The sequence below is a fragment of the Hemibagrus wyckioides genome, linkage group LG03 (genome assembly GCF_019097595.1).
Source record: "Hemibagrus wyckioides isolate EC202008001 linkage group LG03, SWU_Hwy_1.0, whole genome shotgun sequence".
Lineage (NCBI taxonomy): Eukaryota > Metazoa > Chordata > Actinopteri > Siluriformes > Bagridae > Hemibagrus > Hemibagrus wyckioides.
In genome coordinates, this window is record NC_080712.1 from 6,882,646 (window position 1) to 6,907,513 (window position 24,868).

At 39.8% G+C, this 24,868-nt stretch overlaps 1 protein-coding gene across 3 annotated transcripts in view; it reads left to right on the forward strand.

Moving 5' to 3' along the window:
* The first annotated feature begins 4,497 nt into the window (after positions 1 to 4,497).
* znf827 (zinc finger protein 827) overlaps positions 4,498 to 24,868 on the forward strand; it is a 100,620-nt gene continuing 80,249 nt past the window's right edge. Inside the window, exon 1 of one of the 3 annotated variants that reach the window (XR_009203522.1) lies at positions 4,498 to 5,037. Coding sequence is in view for 2 of the 3 variants with exons in the window: in XM_058378710.1 (XP_058234693.1) it covers positions 4,995 to 5,037 (43 nt within the window). In the remaining variant the exon portion in view is untranslated. The remainder of the gene's footprint in view (positions 5,038 to 24,868) is intronic. The other 2 variants (XM_058378710.1, XM_058378701.1) reach the window with 2 other exon arrangements.

Here is a 24,868-nt window from a genome sequence, read left to right on the forward strand (position 1 = left end):
CCGCCGCCGCCACTGCTGCTGCAGGGAAGCCATTTTAATAAGTAGTAATAACACCAACAGACAAGACGAGTCATTTTTTTTTAAACGAGCAGAACAGAACAATCGCTGTTATCAATAAAGGTAAAAGAAACATAATTAGGAGGGCGGCTTTGGATGAAATATAATTTGTTCCTGAGAAAAGGCACAAGGCTAATTTTGTGTAGTTAAATAGAGAGCAGGGCTAGCCATGATTATTTGTGCTGGTGAAAAGGTGTGAAAGAATAAAAACAGAGCTACGGTCTGTCCAGTTTTAATGCTAGCTTACAGGGAAGTGACCAATATTACTGACCCACTGGATACACACACATTATACGACCCTTTTCTCAGAAAAAAAAAAAATCCAAGATTTTATTTTTTTTTTTAAAAATCCAAGAACATGCTTTAAAAACATAGGAAACATTTCTAAATCTGGTGTTATTAACATATTATACACCCGTTATACAACTCCCTACTCTTAAATTTTAAAAGTTTGTTCATGTTTTTTTTCTTGAATCATTTTTTAATTATTTGAATATAAATTGATTTAAAAACTATTAATACTTATAATTAAATAAAGTGAATTTAAATAAGGTTAATTGGGTAAATGATCAGAAATGTGAATGAACAATGTTACAGGCATTTAAAAAAAAACTTTATAATTCATTATTCTTCATTTCTGATTATTCTGTTTTTAATTGTTTTTTTAAATTGCATTTTAAGCTACTTTTTAATACATGTTCTAATATTCTTTAAATAATAATAATAATAAAACTAACAACTTTATTTATTTATTGGTGAACAGTTAGAAATCTTATCATTTTTCCCCCTCACACTCTGTGTCTTATAGGATTGTAAACCTCAGGCTTAAATAACGATAAGAAATAATATTGATTCTTAAGGCAACAATTTGGTATTTGACCATATCACTGCATCTGTAAGATACAATTCGGTGTGTGTGTGTGTGTGTCTTGTCTTTGTTTGGGTTTAGCGTGGTCTCCATGGCGAGGTCGGGTTCTGTGCTGCGACCCTGTCCATGCCGTATCCTCTGATCAGTATGTAAACAGATTTGTTCTGAATCTGTAGAAGCTCGGCTGTACATTTTTTGGTGAATATTTTTATCTTGATAGTCTAATTACATATCAGTTAAAAATATATAAATCATTGCTTTACACACTTGTCCCTTTTCCGGTAAGAATCGGTTCTTATCCATAAGGACAGCTGATTTAAGATTATTGTGTTAGTTCAGTTCAGACTTTTAAAAAATGATGCATCGGTCCAAAGGGTTTGATTGTAACACACCTGGTATCTTCATCATCCTCTGATCATCCTCATGTGGGAATGAATAACCATATAAATACTCCGTGGTGGTCCGATTGAGGTAAGTTTCCCTCGATGGATGGGGGTAGAAGAGGCGTATGAAGATGAAGAGATGAGATATGTTTAGTAGCTATGTACAAGATACATCTTTACGGAAGGGTTACATGATAACCAGGCAACTACACTTCATGTATGTACTCATGATGCCTGTGTTACTCATGGAAAATGAAAAAAAAAGACATTTTTACTGTCTCTCTCTCTCTCTTTCTCTCTACATTACATCTATCCTAATGATGTCAAGAACATTAAAGTGATTTTAGAGTGTTTCAGGCTTTTTGAAACCTGTCCCAATATCACAATAAAACATAAAAAAATAAATAAATTATAAAAAATAGATAAAATTAAAATAAATGATGATGATGATGATTATTATTATTATTAAAAGTAGTAGTAGTAGTAGTAATAATAATAATAATAATAATAATAATATATTCTTGTATAAATTTCTACTTCATCACTACTAGGAATACAAAGAAAAAAGTTCGATGACTCTTTCTGTACCAATCTTGTGATTGTCCAATTAAATACCCTGTAGAACATATACAGTAAGCCCCGCCCATGGGGCTACTTTTTCAGTAAGGTGAGGACAGGTTATTGGTTGTCGTGTCAGTCAAGCACTACGCCACATCGTCAACCTGACTTCCTGTTTCGAAAGGAAATACGTCAACATACGAAATCCAATCAAAATATTTTCATGATTTACTTTTTATTATTATTATTATTACTATTTTTTAATTTATTTATGTTTTAATTTATTTTATATTTTTGTTTTATTTATTATTCATCAAAAATGCACTTTCTTCTATAATTTCATTAATATCACTAAAAATAAACAAAAAAATGTTTCTTTTATATTTACTTACTTGTGTTTCTACAGTCCGTGTATTAAAAGTGTTTAATAAAATCAAACAAACAAACAAAAAAGAAAAAACCAACCTCCCACAACACAGCTGAAACGCTAGATCTCTAACTAGGTGAAACTCTAGAGTTCAAAGTAGATGAATGCTTTTAGATGCAAATGTGACATGCGTGAATAAAGGTCTAGAGGTGAATAGTAAAATGATACTACAGGATGTGTGTGTGTGTGTGTGTGTGAAGTTTGAAATGGAAATGCACGGTATCCGTTCACTGGCAGTCATTTGTCATTGCCAAGGTCCTGTTGATACAACGGCGCATGACGAAATCGTGTCTGCTCGATGACCTTTAGGTCGACCCCGAGTGTGAGGTCACGCTGCGGTTGCCATAGTGACTATCTCACGATTGCATTACCTCAGCTGCCCGGCATGGGCAGGGTCACAGCACAGCCTCTGACCTCGCCATGGAGACCAGGCTAAATCTGAACAAAAACATGAGACATGAACAACACGTGCACACACACACACACACACACAATTTTCTTGGATAAACAACAGAGATACATGAGATGCAATATGAATCTTGAGATGGTTGTATAGTAAGTATGTTCCATATATCACACACACACACCGGTCAACCGGGACAGAAGGACAATAGGCCAGTGTGTATGTGTGCATGTGTGGTGTCCATATTCTAATGAGCTACATACCAAGTGTGTCAGTCACCTGTGCAGGGGCGAAGCGGGCTAATTTGGGCCCTGTGCTAATTGCCACGGTAACAGCGGGCATCACGTGCGGGTGGCAGCATGAGGGGGACGGCGGCATGGCAGCGCCGGCCTGCTCACACCAGAGAGGTGTGAAAGAACGAGAGCGGCCAACGCATGGAGACATGCCGCGTGTGGGGCGCAGCCGGCTGCTCGATCCTCTCCAACAGGCTCCGGCGCGAAAAGGAAACACACAGAAAGCCTTTTGTCTCGTGTTGTGGGATTGTTTCACTCGGATTTATTTAGACGAGTTATTATCCCTTCTCTGATGGTGTTACAACCTGGTTGTAATTGTATAACTCTTAGTGTAATTACTCCAGTGATGGGAAAAATTCCTAAAAAAATTCCTTTGCACCGGATGCCTTAATTTTGCCTTAATGCATGGGGGGGGGGGATTTAAATAAAAAATAAAATAACAAAAAATATTTATCTCTTTTAAAAAAACTTTTATTTTTTTTATGACAGTTAACCCTTTCATGACTAAATTATTTAAAGCACATCCAAGTTCTTTTTTTTAAACAAACAAACAAACAAACAAATAAATAAATGATAATATTTAAAAAAAAAAATCAGTTAGACATTTGTTTATAATCATTTATATTATCAGTTATCAATACTGTGAACATAATACCTGAAATAATAAATAAATAAATAAATAAATGTCTTTGGAAAGAAACATGATTATCATTCAGGTCCAAAGTAACTTACATTAAATTTAAATATTTAAATAAGCTAAATTATTAAAGAAAATTTAATTTCTATGATAGACATCTCAATAATTTTAGGACAATTACATTCATAAAAAAATAAAGCAATATATTTCACAGGTACACAGTTTACACAGATTAAGACTGTTGCATGATGCAACAAGATAAATCATATTATTAAAGACCTTTTTTTTTATTCCAAAGGTCTTTTTGTTCAGTGGAGTCTAGCGGGGGGAAAAAAATTCATATTTTGTAGAAAGTTACTAAAAACACAGAGGAGCCAGCCTGCATACATAAACATGGACTCTTATGCATGAAAGGATTCAAATAAAATCACTATGATGAATTAATAACTCCTTTCATGGCACCATGTCTACAAATGTATTCAAATATTAAAGAAATATGAATAATATCAAATAAAAAAATACTATTTTCTTTATTTTGAAATAGGCAGATTTGTGTTATATTAATATTAATGAATAATACACAATAATAATACAATAGTTGTGAGTAATGAAATGTTTAAATTAATACAAATTAATTTCTTTAAACTGAATATGAATCGATTATATATATATATATATAATAAAATTCTAATTTTATTTTTCATCTGATGTTATTCAGAACTTTATTTTTCCAGAAGAAATAAACAGAAAAGCGAGAAAAAAAGAGAATCTCTCTTTCAGGGGGCAGTGATTAAAGTGTGCCCTCTGTCAGGTTCATGGCCACCTTGTTCCTTTGCCGCGCGCGTCCGCGATTAACGCGTGAGCGCGCCTTCGCGTGCGTGCGCGCGCCCGGCCGCCCGCCCGCGCCCGCTCGCTCTCGCTCTGCTGTTGCTGCCCTTTGATCCCAGCATTAGTGTTAGTTAGGGGCTCGAGACACACACACTCTCTCTCACACACACACACTCACACACACACAGAGAGAGAGAGGGAGAGAGAGAGAGAGAGAGAGAGAGAGAGAGAGAGAGAGAGGAGAGCGGCCATAGCCAAGACACGGCGACTACAACAACAGCACCTCCTCCTGCTGTACCGCTCCCAACACACACACACACACACACACTCGGAGCGAAGCGAAGACGGCCAGGTGCACGCGGCGAGTCCCCCCGCCATCGAGCTCGCTCCCGCGCCACATTTCCATGGCGAAGGACCTTTTCGCTTCTCGCGCCTGAGACCAAGAAGGAGAAGAACAAGAAGAATGTGAAAGACTAAGAAGAACAAGGAGAACAAGAAGAAGAAGAAGGGTTTTTTTTCTTTCTTTCTTTTTTTTTTAAAATGCCCAGGAGGAAACAGGAGCAACCGAAGCGCCTTCCTTCGCGTGAGTCCTCTTGGGGTTTTTTTTTTTCCTCGCGTTCTAATTTTCGGTCTTTCTTTCTTTCTTTTTTAAAGAGAGTCTAAAGAGGTGAAAGCGGAAAAAACAGACAGCGGCGGAGCTTTATTTCACTCCCCCCTGGTTTTAAGGTCTGTGCTAGGGCAGCCATGTTGTTGAGCTCTAACGGCTGCCTTTAAACAGCCACATAAAGGTCCCGTTCCGCCTAAAGGTTGCGGCCGTTACGTTAACGCTGTCGTGAGTGTGTGAGAGAGAGTGTGTGTGTGTGTGTGTGTGTGTCGCGCTTTTCCGTTAACGCACGCGCCGCGCGCGACGGCGTTTGTGTTTTTATTTAAACCCTATGCGAGTTGTCAGAGAGTGAGAGAGAGAGAGAGAAGAGGGGGAAAAAAGAAGGTACCCGAGAAATGAAATGGAGCCGCGATAAAAAACCCAAGAGTCAGTCGGATCAGACGAGCCACACACTCAGGGCTTCCAGCTCTCCGTCCCTCCTCCTCCTCCTCCTCCTCTTCTTCCTCCTCCTCCTCCTCCTGCTGCTTGAGCTACAGCGCTATCTAACGTTAGCACGAACATTTCACTTCTTAAACACATGCACAACTTCTGTTTGTTTATTTTTCTGCAACTTTTTCATGAGAAGTATTCGGAGAAAGATGCATCGCTTCAGTGCACGCGATCAGATCCACGTTGCACCTGGACTGTTCTGTTTCCCTTCATCAATGCACGTTTCTTTCTCCATCACGGATTTGTGCATGCTCGTGTGTGTTTATGCCTCGCGCTCAGGATCGTTACGCTGTGCTCATTTCCTGACCCCTTGATCAACCAGGATGTTGAGATTGTTCATTTATCAGCTGAGGAATTGGGGGGTAAAGTGGCGCGCGCTGGCCGCTAGAGAGCGCGTGCAGCTGCCAGACTCTTTATTATATCATGTGCAAGACACCAAGGTGTTTTTGTTTTTTTTCTATTTCTTTATTTTCTTTCTTTGAGGGTGCTTCCAAACTTTTGTTTTAGTCAGTTACCGAGGCAACCGTGCACGTGATCAATGCATGCACAAATGAAGCATTGTTTGCTGTAGACTTTGAATGATGGATGCACACATGCAACCTGGTTACACCTGGGTGACCTCGGTGTGCTTTCTGAGGAAAACAGCTGACATAATGGATGCTGGGAATAATGGACAGTAAAATCGTGCAAGCGCTGTTGAATTGTCGATGATTCGTTTTCTGTAGCAGCAGCTTAGACAGGAGTTTGAGGTCTGATGCAGAATCGCAGAACATCATACACTGATCAAGCATAACATTATGACCACCTGCCTAATATTGTGTTGGTCCCCCTTTTGCTGCAAAAAATGCCCTGACCCGTCCTTCACTGTGTATTCTGACACCTTTCTATAACCAGCATTAACAACTTCAGCAATTTGAGCAACAGTAGCTCGTCTGTTGGATCGGATCACACGGGCCAGCCTTCTCTCCCCACGTGCATCGACGAGCCTTCGCCGTCCATGACCCTGTCTCCGGTTCACCACTGTTCCTTTTTTGGACCACTTTAGATAGATACTGACCACTGCAGACCGGGAACACCCCACAAGAGCTGCAGTTTTGGAGATGCTCTGATCCAGTGGTCTACCCATCACAATTTGGCCCTTTGTCAAACTCGCTCAAATCCTTACGCTTGTCCATTTTTCCTGCTTCTAACACATCAACTTTGAGGACAAAATGTTGACTTGCTGCCTAATATATCCCACCCACTAACAGGTGCCATGATGAGGAGATCATCAGTGTTATTCACGGCACCTGTCAGTGGTCATAATGTTATGCCTGCTCAATGTATGCTACTATAACAACAGCAAAATTCATTTGCCCAATGGACGCTGAAAATAATCTACAGATTTCAAGGAAAAGCTAATCTTGTACTTTATTGGTTGCTGTGAGGAAGGAAGGAGTCTCCAGTGTCAGCACTTTCTAACAGGACAGGGGCTTGAGCTTTGCAGTTTGTCAGCTGCTTTGTTATGCTTTTTATGTCTGATTAACCCTCGAGAGAGAGAGGGAGAGAGAGAAAGAGAGAGAGAAAGAGAGAGAGCGAGAGCCAGGCTGGTGAAGGGACAGCTATTTACAGCTGTTATAAGGTACATGACAACAGGAACAAAAATGTTTCTCAACATTAAATGAATAAAAAGAACATGTCAGGGTTTAAAGGCGCATTATTATTTTTATTTCTTACTTGTCTCGTATAGACACGTCCCCTGACTTCCTGTCACATCTTTACTTTTGCTTCGTGTGAGTGAGCGTGAACATGATGTCATGACGATCTTTTGCTAACTGTAACTTTGTTTATGGGGCAGAACTTTGTGTATGTGGGTGGAAATGTAGCAGGTTCAGGGCGAGAAAACAGCATTCAAATCTTATTCAACGCCATCCATTCAACTGCGTCTGAATATTCCTACTGTCCTGGTGCAAAGCACAATTAGCATGTCTGCATTCTCAGTGTTCATAAAACAGTAGGAGTAATACCCTGATGAGCCACTGCCCTCTTCAAAATTCTGCAGTATGGATCCTATCCCATAATGCAATGGGACTGGCATCTACAGGAAGAGCTGAGCGTCAGTGCTATAGGTATTAAACATTGCTCCTTGTACTCCTATAACAACACCTGAGTACAGTAAATTGTTAACCTGTTGAAGGTTTAAAACAAGAAAATAACAGTCGCATGTTTTGGGGGGACAAAAGTTTTTCCTTTTATTATAAGATTATTATGACATTGTAGGTCACATGACGATGTCAGTATGGCAGACGGAGTGTGTCCGGATTGTATTCGTACTACACACATACTGATCAGTATGTATGTGTGTATCAAAGGGCAAGCAGTAGCTACTGACTGGAACGCAGTAGGTCCTGAAACGAATGTGGTGGGTTCTGAATCGAATGCATGAGGTTTTGAATCAAATGCAGTAGGTCCTGGATCGAATGCAGGAGGTCTTGAATCAAATGCAGTAGGTCCTGGATCGAATGCAGGAGGTCTTGAATCAAATGCAGTAGGTCCTGGATCGAATGCAGGAGGTCTTGAATCAAATGCAGTAGTTCCTGGATCGAATGCAGGAGGTCTTGAATCAAATGCAGTAGGTCCTGGATCGAATGCAGGAGGTCTTGAATCAAATGCAGTAGGTCCTGGATCGAATGTGGTAGGTCCTGAAATGAATGTGGTAGGTCCTTTATTGAATGCAGGAGGTCTTGAATCAAATGCAGTAGGCACTGAGGTCCTGAATTGAATGCAGTTGGTACAAAATCTAATGTTGAAGGCACTGAATCGAATGCAGGAGGTCTTTAATCAAATGCAGTAGGTCCTGAATTGAATGTGGTATGTCCTGAATTGAATGTGGTATGTCCTGAATTGAATGTGGTATGTCCTGAATTGAATGTGGTATGTCCTAAATTGAATGCCGTATGTAATTAATTGATTGCGGTATGTCCTGAATCGAATACACTAGGTCCTGAATCAAATGCAGGAGGTCCTGAATTGAATGCAATAAGTAATTAATTGAATGCAGGAGGTACTGAAGTTCTGAGCTGAGTGCAGTAAGTACTGAATCGCATTCAGTAGGCACTGAATCAATTGTGGAAGGTTCTGAATCAGTTGTAGTAGGCACTATCACAGTATGCGATTTTGGACACACGCCTATTTTTCACAATTCTTACCTAATACACCTTTAAGCCGTGAACTTAGCAAAAGTTTATAAAGTCGCTTAGAAAACTGGTTTGGCAAACTGACTTCCTTGTTTGTCCTGAATGCTTTTTAGTGTTTACCTCATTTAATAGACGCTCTAAGGGTCACTAGAGATCCCGAGGGTGGAGCTTCATGAACATGGGTGGGAACGGGGGTGTGAGCTGAAGCAGTCAGTGTAATCACTGGCAAATTGCTCTGATATAGAGGAATTAAACACATCAGGATGTGCTATTATAGACGAAAACACTGTGCTTTATTTTCCCTGGACTTGTCTCACAACGTTGATTATTTTTCTCTAACTGCCCGACCTCGTGTGATTAATCAAGGACCTTTGGCCTTCCTTTTTTCATGCCTCCGAAATGTAAGCATGCTTTATGTACAGCAGCTCAAGTAGCATTATTGGAAATGTGACAAAAACCCAACCTGATTTCTCATCATCGTCTCATATTTCTCAGCACTTCAGCGTCTAGACGACATTTGTTTTGCACTTCGAGTGTATAAAAAAAAAAGAAGTTGTGAAGTGATGCCGCTGATGTGATTGACAAGCTGTCAAAGAGCATGAACGTCCTCGACCGAATGCCCCGACACGAGCTGGAGAAAGAGAGAGAGAGAATGGAGAAAAGCAGGACCTGGAGAGTGTGTGTGTGTGTGTGTGTGTGTTGAGGGGGTTTGTTTTGGTCATGTTTTGGCGAAAGATTTACCACTTAAACGAGAAATTTTCTGAGGTAGCTGTTACAGTTATCGTACATACAGACCCAGAGTCACAGAAACCAGCACTCTGATTTTTCTTTACTGTTGTTTTTATTCTTTTTTTGCTTGTGTAGAGCAAGTTATCACACCGAAGTATGCCAAAATAAACCTTAAACGAATCTCGTTCCCCGAGCAAAACAGCACATGAGTCAATCGACACGCGGATCTGAAATGATGATTAGAGACTAAATGGTGTAAAATGTCATGTTTTTACAGTTTACTGCATATTATTGCTCTTCTGGGCTGGCGGGGGATTTTCCCTGTGGGGGGAAAAAACTCTGGGTTTTGAATGTCACGTTAATGAATTACATTCGGAAATGGTGCGCAGAAGCTTTCACACCAGAAACGTGATGCTTACAAACGTGTCTCATGTGCGTTTGCTTGTGTAAGCAGACACAGAAACACGTCCTTCCATTGATCAGGGTTCAAGTCCTATAACTGATGAGTTACTGAGATGTATTTCACATGCACACGCTTACGATCCAGAATAAAGCTAGAAACTGAGAGGAATTAGACTAATAGGACCAACAAATGTAACAGCGCTCTCTACAACGAGGCAGCGTCAGTGTGTGACTGAGGCAGGTGATGCGCCGCAGTGGCCGAGCTCGCGTTACTGGAATGCTAGGTTTCAGACTTTTCGTTACTTGTACGCTTTCACCTTTTATGTAGCTTCGTAGAAATTTTTGGTGGGAATTAGCGGTGCTTTCAAGACACTCGGTAGTTTCTGTGTGATCGGTATTTACCACATGAGTACAGAAAAGAAAGCCTTTGTAAATCTGGTGAGATTTTTTTTTATTTAATTAATTTTTTTTCCCATTTGGTTTCATATACTGTACTTTTCTTCATGGCTAGCTTGGAACTATTTATTTATTTATTGTTTATTTAAATTATTTAAATATTTTTTAAATTTATTTTTGATTGAATTTTTTGAATTAGCGTACGTTTAAAATATAATTCAAGGTACATAATTGGGGCTTTAGGAGCAGGGATCCACTGTTTAGTCTTAAAAGCTAATTAAAAGGACACTGCATGCACATCATAGGTCAAAGGTCAAAGATACACAAAAGCTCCTGGGTGTTACACCAAGACCTTACAGGCTTTACTAGTCATGTTGTTGTAAAAGTTTTATCATGAGTGGCATCCCAAATAAGGTACTACATACTGGACACTTACATTACGCACTGTATACTCTAGCATCTAGTGTATGGATATTAGAAGAATAATATCATCTCAACCTCTCGTTTCCAGGGCAATGGAAAATGACACAAATCCATGACAATGTTAGCTATTTAAAAGGTTTTTGAAAATCTTAAAAAATAGATCAGTGACAGTCTTGTCTTGACCTGAGTGCTGGCCATCTTGAATATTGTTCTCATCCAGCGTCAGCACCTGGTAGCCCCGCCTCTCTTTTGCGAGAGTTGAGTCCATGAAGTGTCCAAATTTCCACACTTTTGGGTGTGCACTGTGTACTTAAAGTGCACTTCTTCTTCTTCTTGCTGTAAGTTACAGCGTGACCACACTACTTAAATTATTTAATGGTGCACAAGTGTGCGATTTGGGACACAAAAATAGTCTGTATTTATTATTTTTTAACCTCGGCAATTGGCAGTAGATCAGTTCTACAGAAATCTTCGATTCTCAGCTCAAGACGGTACGACGGCTCAACGGTGCGATGTCAGTCTAAGGCGTATGAAGAACATCTTAGTAAACATCACAGCATCCAGAGATTTGATGAAGCAGTAGAGAGAGAGAGAGAGAGAGAGAGAGAGGCAGTCCAAGCTATTGCAGTTCCTCATTAAAACATCAGAACAACCCAGACGTAAAGTTCCGACACGCGACGCTCTCACTCGACGTCCTTTCAGGAAAGTCCAGCACAGGATTCAGTTTAGAGCTTTCCACCTCGTCCGATCGTTTGCTCGAAGCCTGACCGAGTAAGCAGGTTGTTAACGGTGACGCCAACGCTCCTTTCACCGGGTTCCCAGAATGCCTCGGGGGGGCCGTGGCATCGGCGGGGGTCGTGAGGGAACTCCTCGGAGCAGAGAGCTTATTTCAACAAATACGCTCCTTCAACTTCCTCTCAAGTGCCTTCCAGCACAAAGGACTCGTGTATAAACTGGCAGTCAGAAATGCTGCAGTTTTATTTCTCAAGGAGGAAAGGATAAGAACAGCTACGAGTGATGACCGGAGAAGTAGAGTGGAGGTGTGATACGAGGGGAGAATTCTGAAAAACTGATGCAAGCGATATGACTAGATATGAATATCACACTTATTCACAGAGAGGATCCTGAGCATTTATTTATCACTTCTTCTTTTTTTTTTTTTAATTTTAATTTTTTAAAATTATATTTGACATCAGGCCTGAACACTATGATGATATTTATTTTTAATTAATATTTTTGATAAACGGTTATTAATACCATCATGCTTGTCTGCTATATTGTGGAGAGCAAGATTTTATTTTATTTATTTAAATAAAATGATTTTTTATTTTTAAAAATCGAAAAATGTTAAACAAATAAATGCTATAAAATATCAAATATTTTTTGCTAATAATTTAATTTTGTAGAAATCAACTTTTGCTACTTTTTCAAATATCGTGAAGAATTTTTTATGATATTTTAATTTATGTGGTATAATATCGTGGTAGAGCGAGCATCACATTGAACTCTCTCTCTCCCTTTCTTTCCCTCTATGTCTCTTCCTCTCCGTTTCTCTCTCTCTCTCTTTCTGTTTCTCTCTCGCTCTCTCTCTCTCGCTCTCTCTCTCCCTCTCGGTCTCTCTTTCTCTCTCTCTCTTTCTCATATGAAGTAGATCTTCCCTATCAGTGCGTTCCTCTCTCACATCCTCTTCTACCTCGTCTCCGATCTCATTTCTGTCGATCTCAGTAAACGAGAGCACACACACACATGCACACACACACACACACACACGTTTGCCTCAGTGTCACGTGGAAAGTGTGCAAGAGATCACCGAGGCCAAGGTGAGGTCACGCAACCCTCTCTCTTCACGGTTAAATATAAAACCTTTAGCTCAAGGGCCACGTCAAATCCCGCCGGGACCGAAACTAGTCGGCTTTCACAACCTCTGCGCGTATTAATGCCGGATAATTCATTCCCTTTGATCTCGCACCGAGGTCAAAGTTCGTGGAGCTTCAGAAGCCAAAGAAGAGTCTTAAATGTGTAGCGTTTATTAAGATATTTCTGAAAGCTCTGCACCAAGCCACAGAGGTTGAATGAGGTTACTACTTTTTTCTAACACCCCCCCCTCATTCTCTCTCTCTCTCTCTCTCTCTCTCTCTTTCTCTCTCTCTCTCTCTCTACTGTTCTTTGTCTCAGTTGAAGGCCTCCATTTTGTGGAAAACCGCAGCCCGTATCATTCTTACACCCTGACCTTTGCCATCAGCTAAAATGTCTCCCTATGGGGAGAGCTCTAGCCTTCTCCTGTGCCCTTACCAGCTTCCAGAGCATCTGCATTTTGCAAATGGAGGAAGCGGCAGAGCGTTACAGGGATGCTGTATTATTACCGAACTGACGGCAGAGTGGAACGAGTGTGTGTGTGTGAGTGTGTGTGTGTGTGAGTGAGCAGCTCTGTACCTTACTGTAATGGTGGGTCACTGGCGCTCTTCCACTCCTCTATGATTATAATGACCTTGGCTGGGGTAGGGCTCGAAAACATTGGATTAAGAGGAGAGGAAAATGAGGGGAGGTTTCCATTTCGCTCTTGGCATCCGATTTGTTGGGAATATCTGCCAAGAAACCCCCTCCTCTTTCTCCTCCTCCTCCTCCTCCTCCTCCTCGTCTACCAACACTACCTCCTCCTTTTATCCCTCTATTCCCTCCACCGAACTGATCTCTCTTTCCCCTCTCTCTCTCCCTCTTTCTCTTTCTTTCTCTCTCTCTCTCTTTCCTCTCTCCCCCCTTTCTCTCTCTCTCTCTTTCTCTCTTACTCCCTCTCTTTCCTCTCTCTCTCTCTCTCTCTCTCTCTCTCTCCGTCTCTCAGTATGTCTCTCTCCCAGTTCAGCTCAAGCGAATAATGATACACAGGCTTTCACTTAGAAAAGAATTAAAGGGCAAATGCGAAAAAAGGGGGCGGCGGACGCTCTCCTCTCCCGAACGGGCACACGCACACACAGGAGAGCCAGAGCACAGCCAACCAGAACGTTTAGATTAATCTGGCGCACTCGGACCGCCTGGCTTTCATCAAAGGTATAGTCTTAAAGGCTCCACTCTGACTCGTAATTAAAGAGAGAGGCGAGCCGTACGGCCGAGGAAGAAAAAACGGCTCGTCAGAACGCATTAATACCGACTTCATACAGCGACTCGCCAAAATGACCAGCGTTCGGTTTGCTTCAGCGGAATAATGAACGATTCGAGGGGTTTGGCAGAGGAGAGGAAGGGACTGAACACCTTTTACACGACTTTAACTCCAGAAAAAGTTTTGATATTAGATTGAGGACGGGAATTACAATAACAATTATAAAATATTATTAAGAGTAAACACTAAAATGTTTTTTTTACCTGCATTTGAAGGACCCGTACGATGCCAGTGAAAGTAGAATTTAAAGCATTTTATGCAGGACAATCTAGGCAAACTTTTTTATTAAAATTTATTTTGTAAGGAAGAAAACACTTAGGGTGTTTTTCATTTTTTTCAATTAATTTATTATTATTATTAATAATTAATATATTATTCATTTTTTGCTTATTATTTTTATTTTAGTTTATTATTATTATATATATATTTTTTATTATTATTACTATTTTTATTTTATTTTTAAGAAAAATTTATTAACAAAGCAGCCAGATATATAATGAAATTACCTTCAAGTTGATTATTTTCCAATAACAAAATGTCCCTAAGAGTTTAATCCCTCTTATTTAACAGCGCTTTTATTTGTTGATGAACAGTTTGTTGATGCTTACGGTTTATCTTGTGTAATGTGAAAGTCTTTGTAACAGTCACCTCTGACTGTTACAAAGCACCGACACTGGAGACTCCTTCCAAACATTAACATAAACGTCTCCTCAGAGAAAACTTCATAATATAGACAATATTCATTCGGATTAATTGCTGTGTGTTGTTTGATCATATGACGATTCAGTCCCGAGAGCTTATATCCCTATAGCGTCACCGTCTCTCGGCACTGAGCAGCACGTCGAGCCCCTCAGCCGCCTCACATCTGTTCTCATTTCTTTTGCTTACAGTGGAGCAGTTTTCCATGTTTGTGTAAGTCGGGGCCTTGAGATTATTTTAGGCTGGGAGCACGGTCAGTTAAACGTCTTTTTTGCGGGCTGAAAGACAGGAAGCAACGAGGTCATATAGACGACGCATTATAGAAACCACTTGACAGACCGAAAAACGCCTTAAATAACTCTGAGTCCGCCGCTCGGAAAACACGGACTCCGCGGGAGTCGTCCACCCACCTCGCCATCAAAGCCCAGTCTGCACGGCCGCATGGACACATTATCTCAGGATGTAACGCAACAGCCTGGCGTTTGACACGAAACAAAAACAAGCCCCACACACACACACAGACCACCAAAGCCTAGACTAGTACCCGAATGGGGGAACGATTTTCCGCATGTCGACAAGTCGCAGTTTTTTGGACTTGTCCGGAAGGAGTAATAACCATCTCACAAGGCTTGTGCTGGCACAGCTTCATAAAAAACACAGACAGAGAGATGGAGAGTAAGAGAGCGAGAGGAGAGAGCTGGAGGGCCTGGAGGTGCTTTCCTCTGTTGTTGTACCACACAGGCACGTCCAGGCCCTGCGGTATGGCCTTTAACGGCCCGCTAACGCTAACCAATGACCCTATCCGGCCAAGAAAGACAAGGGACATGATTTATTAGTGAGCTCGTCCGTGGCCATCTTCGAGGAGAATTAAGAGAATGGCAAAAAAAGAGCGTGCAAGAGAGAGGGAAAGGGAGGGAGAGATTGCTGTTACTTCAGGATTGTTACTCTGTGACAGCGTGTGCTTCCTGTCCAACCCGGACAACTTAATGGATTTACAGCAGTGTGGCCTAAAGGCTTTCTTTTTTTTCCCCCTTTGCTTTTAACACTTTGAAATGGCCTCCAGGTGGTGAGCTTTGCTTGTCACCTGTAGTAAAAAAAAAATACACTAGTATTTTTTTTCTTCTTCTCCTCAACCAACAGCACATGTAATACTACAACAGGCAGCAGGTTCGAAACAGCAACTCTGTCAGCGTCGACTTGTTCACTTCCCCAACACCACCAACACCTCGAGTGACAACGAGTGCCACTTTTTTTTCCCATATCCAATCCGGTTGAAGTTCTGGAGAAAATCCTCAATGGAAGATGGTAGTACTGGTGGAACGTGTGAAGTGTAGTTTCGCCTAAATCTTCCATCGTCATTTCCAAACCACTGGTGTCCAAGACTGTGGTTATATACGCCAATCAGGCATAACATTATGAGCAGGTGAAGTGAATAACACTGATGATCTCCTCATCATGGCACCTGTTAGTGGGTGGGATATATTAGGCAGCAAGTGAACATTTTGTCCTCAAAGTTGATGTGTTAGAAGCAAGTGTAAGGATTTGAGCGAGTTTGACAGAGGGCCAAATTGTGATGGCTAGACCACTGGATCAGAGCATGCAGCATGCTCCAAAACTGCAGCTCTTGTGGGGTGTTCCTGGTCTGGAGTGGTCAGTATCTATAATTCCTGTAAGTATCCTTTGAAGACCCCACCTCACATCTTACAGGATGTAAAGGATCTGCTGGCAACATATCAGAGCCAAATACCACAACACACCTTCAGGGATCTAGTGGAGTCCATGCCTCGATGGGTCAGGGCTGTTTTGGCAGCAAAAGGGGGAACAACACAATATTAGACAGGTGGTCATGCTATGTTATGTCTGGTCTGTGTATTTGTGTATTTCTAGCGATAGTTCATTACACTGAAATCATTACTACACATTCTACCAGTTGTCAATCAACCGATTTGTGTTGGCATGGCAACGTGTATAATTCTCTCTTCTTCTTTTTTCATCGACGGAGCAAAAATAAACATTCGCCATATCGTGTCTGACAAGTCAGTTAAAATTTTCACGTATCTCATTTTATACATTTGAGAGTTAAGGGCCTTGCCCAGCAGTGGCAGTTTGGTGGACTTGGGATTCGAACTCACAACCTTCCTATCAGTAGCCCAACATTTTAACCACTAACACATCCTTTTCTGAATCTTAGCGTCTGACCATTCGAAATCCAGGACTTCATCAGCCCTGTGGAATAAAGTTTAAAATGATTTTTAGTTTTTTAGACTACTCTGTGTGACTCTGGTCCCGAAACCCCGATGGTGTCCAGCAGTAATCTCCCAGCACGAGCGGAACCAGTGCTCAGAATCATTCTTTAGTCTCCCGGTGCAGACGCAGCGTACAGTAGGTGATGTAAACCACAGCAACTCCATTTTAAATAGACTTCCAACACATCTATCATTCTGCGGCTAAATATTTAAAAAAAAAAAGAGAGGGAGCTCATAAAGTGCTGTTCTTTTGTTTCGTCTCCAGCAACATTTACATTTACAGCATTTAGCACATGCCCTAGAGTGAAGAGCTTTCAAAAACAAAGCACACACTCACACACAGCATGGTCTCGTTAATAAGCAAATAGAAGATTTATACCAAGACCCTAAAGGAACACACGCACACAATTTAATGTATGTTTTTTTGTATAATAATAAAATAATATAATATACTAAACATTTTTAATAAATTAAATTAAAATATTTTTTTATAAAATATTATATTTAATAATAAAATAAGTCACTTAAACAGATGATTGTCATTAATTTTACAAATGATGATTTTACGTTTTTTGAAGATTTTATTCTTTATAAAATAATATAATCAAGAGTTATAATAGATTAAATAAAAATTTATAAAATTTTATATTTAATAAAATGTAATAAATAAAAGAATAAAATCGCTTAAACAGATTCTTGTCGTTAATTTTACACGAGTTGATTTTATTTTTTTTTGAAGATTTTATTCTTTATTTCTATCTAATAAAAATAATTCTATTAGTCTATTCTTGTCATGATTCCTTAATTAGTATATTTATATTAATAGAATATTTATATTACATCATATAGAAAAAAATATACACAAGAAAATGATCATGCAATTTTTTAAATTTATTTATTTATTTATTTTAAACGTGTGCCAAAATGAGTGCCTGCTGTTCAGTACCTCTGTTATCAATCGTTCAGTAAAGGAGTGTTCAAAAAGTTTTTTTTTTTTTTTTTTTTTAAACCTACTCTTGTATTCCTTGTGTCCACTCCTGCAAAACATTTTATTCATATTCAGCTTGATTAATGAAATGAGGCCCGGTGTTTAACGTGAGGTAGATGTTCATTAGTAACATGGTTATAACACGAGCGTCACCTGAGCGAGGTTTTTCCATAAAACCTGATCCATCTAAGCGTCCAGAAAGAAACCCTCAGAGACGTCCGAGAGCTGCAGAGCTCCGTCCCAAACGCTACAATTCACGTCTAGTGTTGTGTAAACAATACACAAAAACACAGGTCAAGAGATGAAGCACAGAGAAGTGCTGAGAAATGATGATTAAGACCAGAAAAAAAAAATATCTAGAGGTATTGCCTCCTTATCCACATAGTGCACTTCTTTTGTCTCAGAAAATGATATCCACTGAATATAAATCTTTATTATTTTTTTTTTTAGTGTATCACTGTAAGAAGATAACACCTGTTCTGTCTAACACTTTTGTCATCTGATACGTGAGAGTGATGATAAAAATAGCATTTTGTAATTACATTGCTGCACATTACACAATATATTATGTAGCAGAGGATTGCACAACTCAGGTTTTCTTTTATATCCAAAAGCTTCATTTTCCCACCGTGGGGATTTCCCCCAGCAAAACATAATCCCCGTCTGATCTCACACGAGAGAGCGTCGAGCGTCTCTGCCATCCGACACGAGGGAAAGCAGAGGCGCGTTAATGAGTTTAACGAGCGCTTCAGCAGCTCGGCTCCCAGCCCTCCTTCCTAAGCCACGGCCCGTTTACGACCCAGAAGATTGAAAGCACCGGCGGCGAAAGCGGACACGGTTTCAAGCGAGTCGATATATATCAATCGGCGAGATCCAAAGCATTTGGTCGTCTCACAAAAAGCCGAGGAGTTATGTCCGTGAGGTGGACGTGGTGTCCGCAGTCATCGACGACTGTCCAGTTTAATTTAAAGCCTTAAAACTGCAGGTGTTCACCTGGGAAAAAAAAACCCAGACGGGCCCCGTCCTTCCTCCACACCACTTCTTGGCATTTGTGCATTTCCATGCCCTTGATACACGAGGCTGGTGTTCTATAGTCTTGTTCTACAAGGACAGGACTGGATTAATGGCCCCAGAAACACGATTTCACAAAGTGTTCGGAATAATTTGTGATGCTACAGATTTGTCCTTAAATACGCCTTCACAAATAACAGATTGAACAGTAATATTGGTAATTAATCACACCTCAAAGTTTTCATACCACAGTTTGATTGACAGAAGTGTTTCCCTGGCAACATAAAAAAATGCTACTGTTAGAAAAGTGTTTTTACATGATAGATTTGAGCATTACACAAGATATATTATATATATATATATATATATATATATATATATATATATATATATATATATATATTATATATATATATATATTTTATATAGGTCCTACTCGCAACCGCTCCAAGTGGGTCTCTAATCCAGGGTGTCCAGCATGGGAGGTGGGTGCTCTAACAAGAAGGCTAAAGGCTGCACTCTCTAGCTTCAGTCACTAGTTCCCCTCTTGAGATCAGGGGAGTGAGGTTTACCTGCACAGCACCTACCGCTAGCCTCTGTTACATTGGCCAAAAGGATTTATATGTTACACAGAGGTGAGTGTTAAATGGAAATAAATGGAATTTACTCCTGTTTTCTCGTGTCCATGTTCCGCAAAGCAGTCTTTGTCATGTCTCACTCCACAGTGGTGGTTAATATAAAGCTCATATGAAAGTAGACACTCAGATCTTTAAGAATTTGTAGTGTTTATATGTATTTCTGCTTGTATCTAGCCTACTAGAGGCAATATATTCATAGATATTCATAGATATATTTTTCCCCACACAAAGGTTTGTATCTTCAAACTAAATGTTGATATCAAATCCATTTCTGCTCTCTGAGATGCCCCAAGTGCTTGTTCATAAACATCTATAATCTATCTTCAACCACTAAAATTTAGTGTAAGGATATCCAACAGAGGGAAAAACACACGTCTAAAACACACTGAAAGAGTCCTGACTCATTTTATATCGGACTCACAGCCAGAAAAATCATTCGTTTCTTTATACTGATTAACGGAAAATGTCTGAGCAGTGGACTGGAGCACTAGTGTACTGGTAAAAAGGGTTAAACAGCTCCACTGATCAGCAGAGCAATGCAGCATGTGGTGTAGTCATATGAGATTTTACTTAACGATGGCCGGCAAGATCAGGTCATTATCACGCTTTTCTTTAACACAAAAAAAACTACCTATAGATCATGATCACCTCCTTGTCCTTCCGGACACACGTGAGGTAGAGCTACAACATGACCACATCAGCTGGAGACATTACAACCATAATATCAACACCGTATCCAGTGATGTTTATTTCTTATTATATTATGTATGTATTTATGTACAGTGGAAACTCGGTGTATGAATGCCCTCCCTTATGAATTTTCCCCTTAAGAATTGAAATTTTGCAAGAAATTTGCATCGGCATACAAAGCATTTTCGGAATACAAATGGAACTGAACGCTGGCTAAGTTGCGCATACGTCTGGCGAGCCGTTCAAAACCTGTTAGCATCAGTGGAAAGCCAAGTGAAGCTAACCGAAGTGAGCTTACAAATTTTATGAATTTTTGTTCAGTCAGAGAAAGCTGTTTGGAAAGAGTCAACCCACGATACCAACATTGCCTTCAACATGCGTACAAAAGCTAGGTGATTTTTCAGGTGTTTTTTCTTGTTGACAGATTGGTGGTGTGGGTGATCTGTTCTATTTTTAGCCCAAGCTTGGTGGCACAACTTCCTGTGAGGAGCCCTGACATGGAAGGCTTGGCTCAGTTCTTGGCTTGGAAGGACATGGAAGGCTTGGCTCAGCAGCCATACAGTTTACATACACTTTGTATTGGGAATATTTTTGGGTGGCTAGAACAGATTATTTGCATTTACATTATTTCTTATGGGAAAATTTGTCTCACAATACAAATTGCCATCTTAAGAACTCGTCTCCAGAACGAATGAAATCTGTATGCCGAGGTTGCACTGTATATGTTCTCTGTATTTAAAAAAGAAAGATAAAGAAAGTTCACTACGTGACGATCTACACAGAGCTCTGATATTAACACACACCTGTTTAATAACCTGGAAGCCCCGCCCACTTTGCCTGGAGTACCAAGATCTGCCTTTTACTATTGAATAGATGGAAAGGAAAGATGTGTTTAGTTCCTGAGCTCAGAGTGAAAGACGAGCTGATGTAAGATCACTGGTATCGATTTATATACAGCCAGATCACTTCGAAAATAAACCAAAACAACAACAAAAACTAGGTTATTTATTTTGCAGTCAGCAGATGACTTGGGAAGTAAACGGTCCAGCTGCCACTGCTGGAGAACTTGGAATTTTTGGAATTTCCAGCTAAAGAGATCATTCAATAAAAAGAAAGAACAAGCCATCTGCGTGTTAGTCGAGTTCCTGACCATGTCGCTTGTTGTCATGAATGCAGTAAAAAAAAAAAGTAACGTGTTGTTTAATGGACGTAGAGGGAAGAGGTCATGGTGAGGTCAAAGCAAACTTTGGCTGTGTGTGTGGATCTATCTGCACTCAGGAATCCGTTATTTAGCTTTAGTCTGTTATTATGTCATAATAGCTTCTTTATATATATATAAATAATCTCCAAACTAAGATGTTTCATGAGGTGGCTTGTGTCATAAGATGTTGTAGTTCCTCTTCGCAACCAAACCTTTCGAGCCATTTGGTGGTTAGACAATGGCCGTGTCCCAAACGACACACTGTACACTATAACTATACACTTTGTACTCTTGTGCCTAGTGTATGAATGTTAGAAGGGGAACATGGTCTCAAATTGAACACTTCTTTTTTTTTTTTTACTAACAGGAAGCTGTTTCTGAGTCGATGGTAAACACAAATCAAAGGCATGTCATGCAAAGTTGCTAGCTTTTAATGGAATACAGTGCAGTTTTTAAAATGTGGAACATTGTCACAAAAACTCCATAAGAATTTCCCTCATGGGGTGAATAAAATCTATCTATCTGTCTGTCTGTCTGTCTGTCTGTCTGTCTGTCATGGTCTGTCTGTCTATCATGGTCTGACTGTCTGTCTGTTTATCTATTTGTCTGATTGTCTATCTATGTTTGTCTGTCAATGTCTGTCTATCTATCTATCTATCTATCTATCTATCTATCTATCTATCTATCTATCTATCTATCTATCTATCTATCTGTCTGTCTGTCCACATGGGCTAATTTAATCTGTCTGTCTATTCATCCGTTTGTCTGTCTATCTGTTTCTCTCTCTTTGTGTCTATCTATCTATCTATCTATCTATCTATCTATCTATCTATCTATCTATCTGTCTGTCTGTCTGTCTGTCTGTCTGTCTGTCTGTCCACATGGGCTAATTTAATCTGTCTGTCTATTCATCCGTTTGTCTGTCTATCTGTTTCTCTCTCTTTGTGTCTATCTATCTATCTATCTATCTATCTATCTATCTATCTATCTATCTATCTATCTATCTGTCTGTCTGTCTGTCTGTCTGTCTGTCTGTCTGTCCACATGGGCTAATTTAATCTGTCTGTCTATTCATCCGTTTGTCTGTCTATCTGTTTCTCTCTCTTTGTGTCTATCTATCTATCTATCTATCTATCTATCTATCTATCTATCTGTCCGTCCATCTGTCCATGTGGGCTAATTTAAAAGACATTTGTCAGACTATACTATACAATGGCACAGGACAGTGCATAAGTATGCGATCTGGGATGCGTCCACTGTACCCCAGGATCATCTCACCACAGAGTTTCATACTTGATGGTATTAGTACAACCCTTGTATTTGTTGTTTAAACCAATCTGGCAACCTATGTTTCTCCACAATCAATCATCCTTAGCGTTTTTTCCTAATTTTTATAGGTTTATCTTGTACAAATCTCAAATAAAATCTTTATATAATGTTATCGAAAGTGTTCAGAATGAGGAAGTCGGTGTATAAGAGGGAATCTCTCTCTCTCTCTCTTGTTTTTGCTCTCTTAAATAAAACCAGCTCTGAATAAAACCCCTGCTTGTAAAAAAAATAAAAATAAAAAACAGCAGAGATGCTCATCTCTCTCTAAACTGCCCTGCTTTCAGTCCTCCGTCTCTTACAGCTCCAACTTCCTGAAAAGATTAGTGTGCCTAAGACCTTTGTGCACAACCGTAGGTGTTATGAAAGTGAAGAGAAACAAAAGCAGAAGAGATCATGTTTAGTAAGTAGGCAGATATTTCACACTGATGCACACCGTGAGCAAGACGTTTCAGGAGAAAAACACACTGTTGCTCTTTTTTCTTTTTTTAAACGGAAATGTGATAGCCTGCTGGCCTTCTCGGATTTTTCGTTATTTTTTCCTTTTTTTTCGGTAAAAGACGTGATGGATTGAAGATTAGTGCAATAAGGGTAAAAAAATAAATAAAGGTGCAATGCTAACAGATCTGTTTCTGTCACTGAGTCATTTCTTTTTGTTTTGCTTCTAATTGTATTAATAAAGAAAGCACTAGAGAAATTAGACTTAAACTTTAAACTTGATTAAAAGGTGAAAGCATTAAGAAGTTAACAAATCTGTTCCTGCTGAAGCTTTGAGCTTGGCTGTGTGGGATGTGGTAGCCTAGTGGTTAAGGTGTTAGACTACTAATCAGAAGGTTGTGAGTTTGAATGCCACTGCTGGGCCCCTGAGGAAGGCCCTTAACCCTCAGCTGTATAAAATGTAAGTTGCTCTGGATAAGGGTGTCTGCACAAATGCCAGAAATGTAAATGGCTGTATCTGATTGGTCAAAAGGATTTATATATTTTATAAAGGTGCAAGTTAACTCTTTGTACCAGAGGCCAATAATGGAGTTTGTTCCTGTTTTTGTCATGTCCATGTTCAGCATTCAATGTCTTTGTCATGTCTCACTCCACATTGGTGATGAATATGAAGCTCATATGAAAGTAGACACTCAGGGCTTTAAGAATTTGTAGTGTTTCATAAGTATTTCTGTTTGTATCTAGCCTACTAGAGGCAATATATTCATAGAAAAGTTCTAAAAGGTATTGTGTTAGGAAAAATCGTATTTACGAGTGGGAAAATCTTTTACCCTTGAAGTTTCTGAGTCACAAATCAAACGATTGTAATGTGATGCCGCTAGGTTTAACAGAATATCACAAGATACTCCACAAGAATTTCCCTCATGGAAATATCTATTTATCCGTCAGTCCGTCCGTCCATCTGTTCGTCCGTCTATCTATCTATCTATCTATCTATCTATCTATCTATCTATCTGTCTGTCTGTCTGTCTGTCTGTCTGTCTGTCTGTCTGTCTTTTTGTTTTATACAGTTTTCTATCTATCTATCTATCTATCTATCTATCTATCTATCTATCTATCTATCTATCTATCTATCTATCTATCTGTCTGTCTGTCTGTCTGTCTGTCTGTCTTTTTGTTTTATACAGTTTTCTATCTATCTATCTATCTATCTATCTATCTATCTATCTATCTATCTATCTATCTATCTATCTATCTGTCTGTCTGTCTGTCTGTCTGTCTGTCCGTCCATCTGTCTATCTGTATGTCCATCCATCCATCCATCCATCCATCTGTCTGTTTACCTGTCTGTATGTCTTTCTATCTATCTGTCCACGTGGCCAATTTAAAAGACATTTGTGAGACGATCCTCCACTGTCGTCATCCATCCTAAGTAGTTTCTCTCACTTCACGTCAGCGCCTGGTAGCCCCGCCCCTCTTTCACTACATAAACGGAAAGACTGTATTTACGATTGTCGTAATTACGAGTGGGGAAACTCTTTTTTTCCGAGTTTCCGAGTCTGAAGCATGTCCGTCAGAAAACATGGTAGAATCAGTCGACAGTAAATCTGTAGAAATTGAATGTTTACTCATCTCACAAGCTGATTTCAGTTACCTGTCTGCTTTATGCAGCAACTTATTACAGGTCCAGCAGTCATTTTTTAGACGTTTAGCAACAGACACTCATATCACGTGAACATATCCGAGCTCCTGAGAGATGCCTGACTTCAGACTCGCCTCCAACAGACACCAACACACCAGCAGC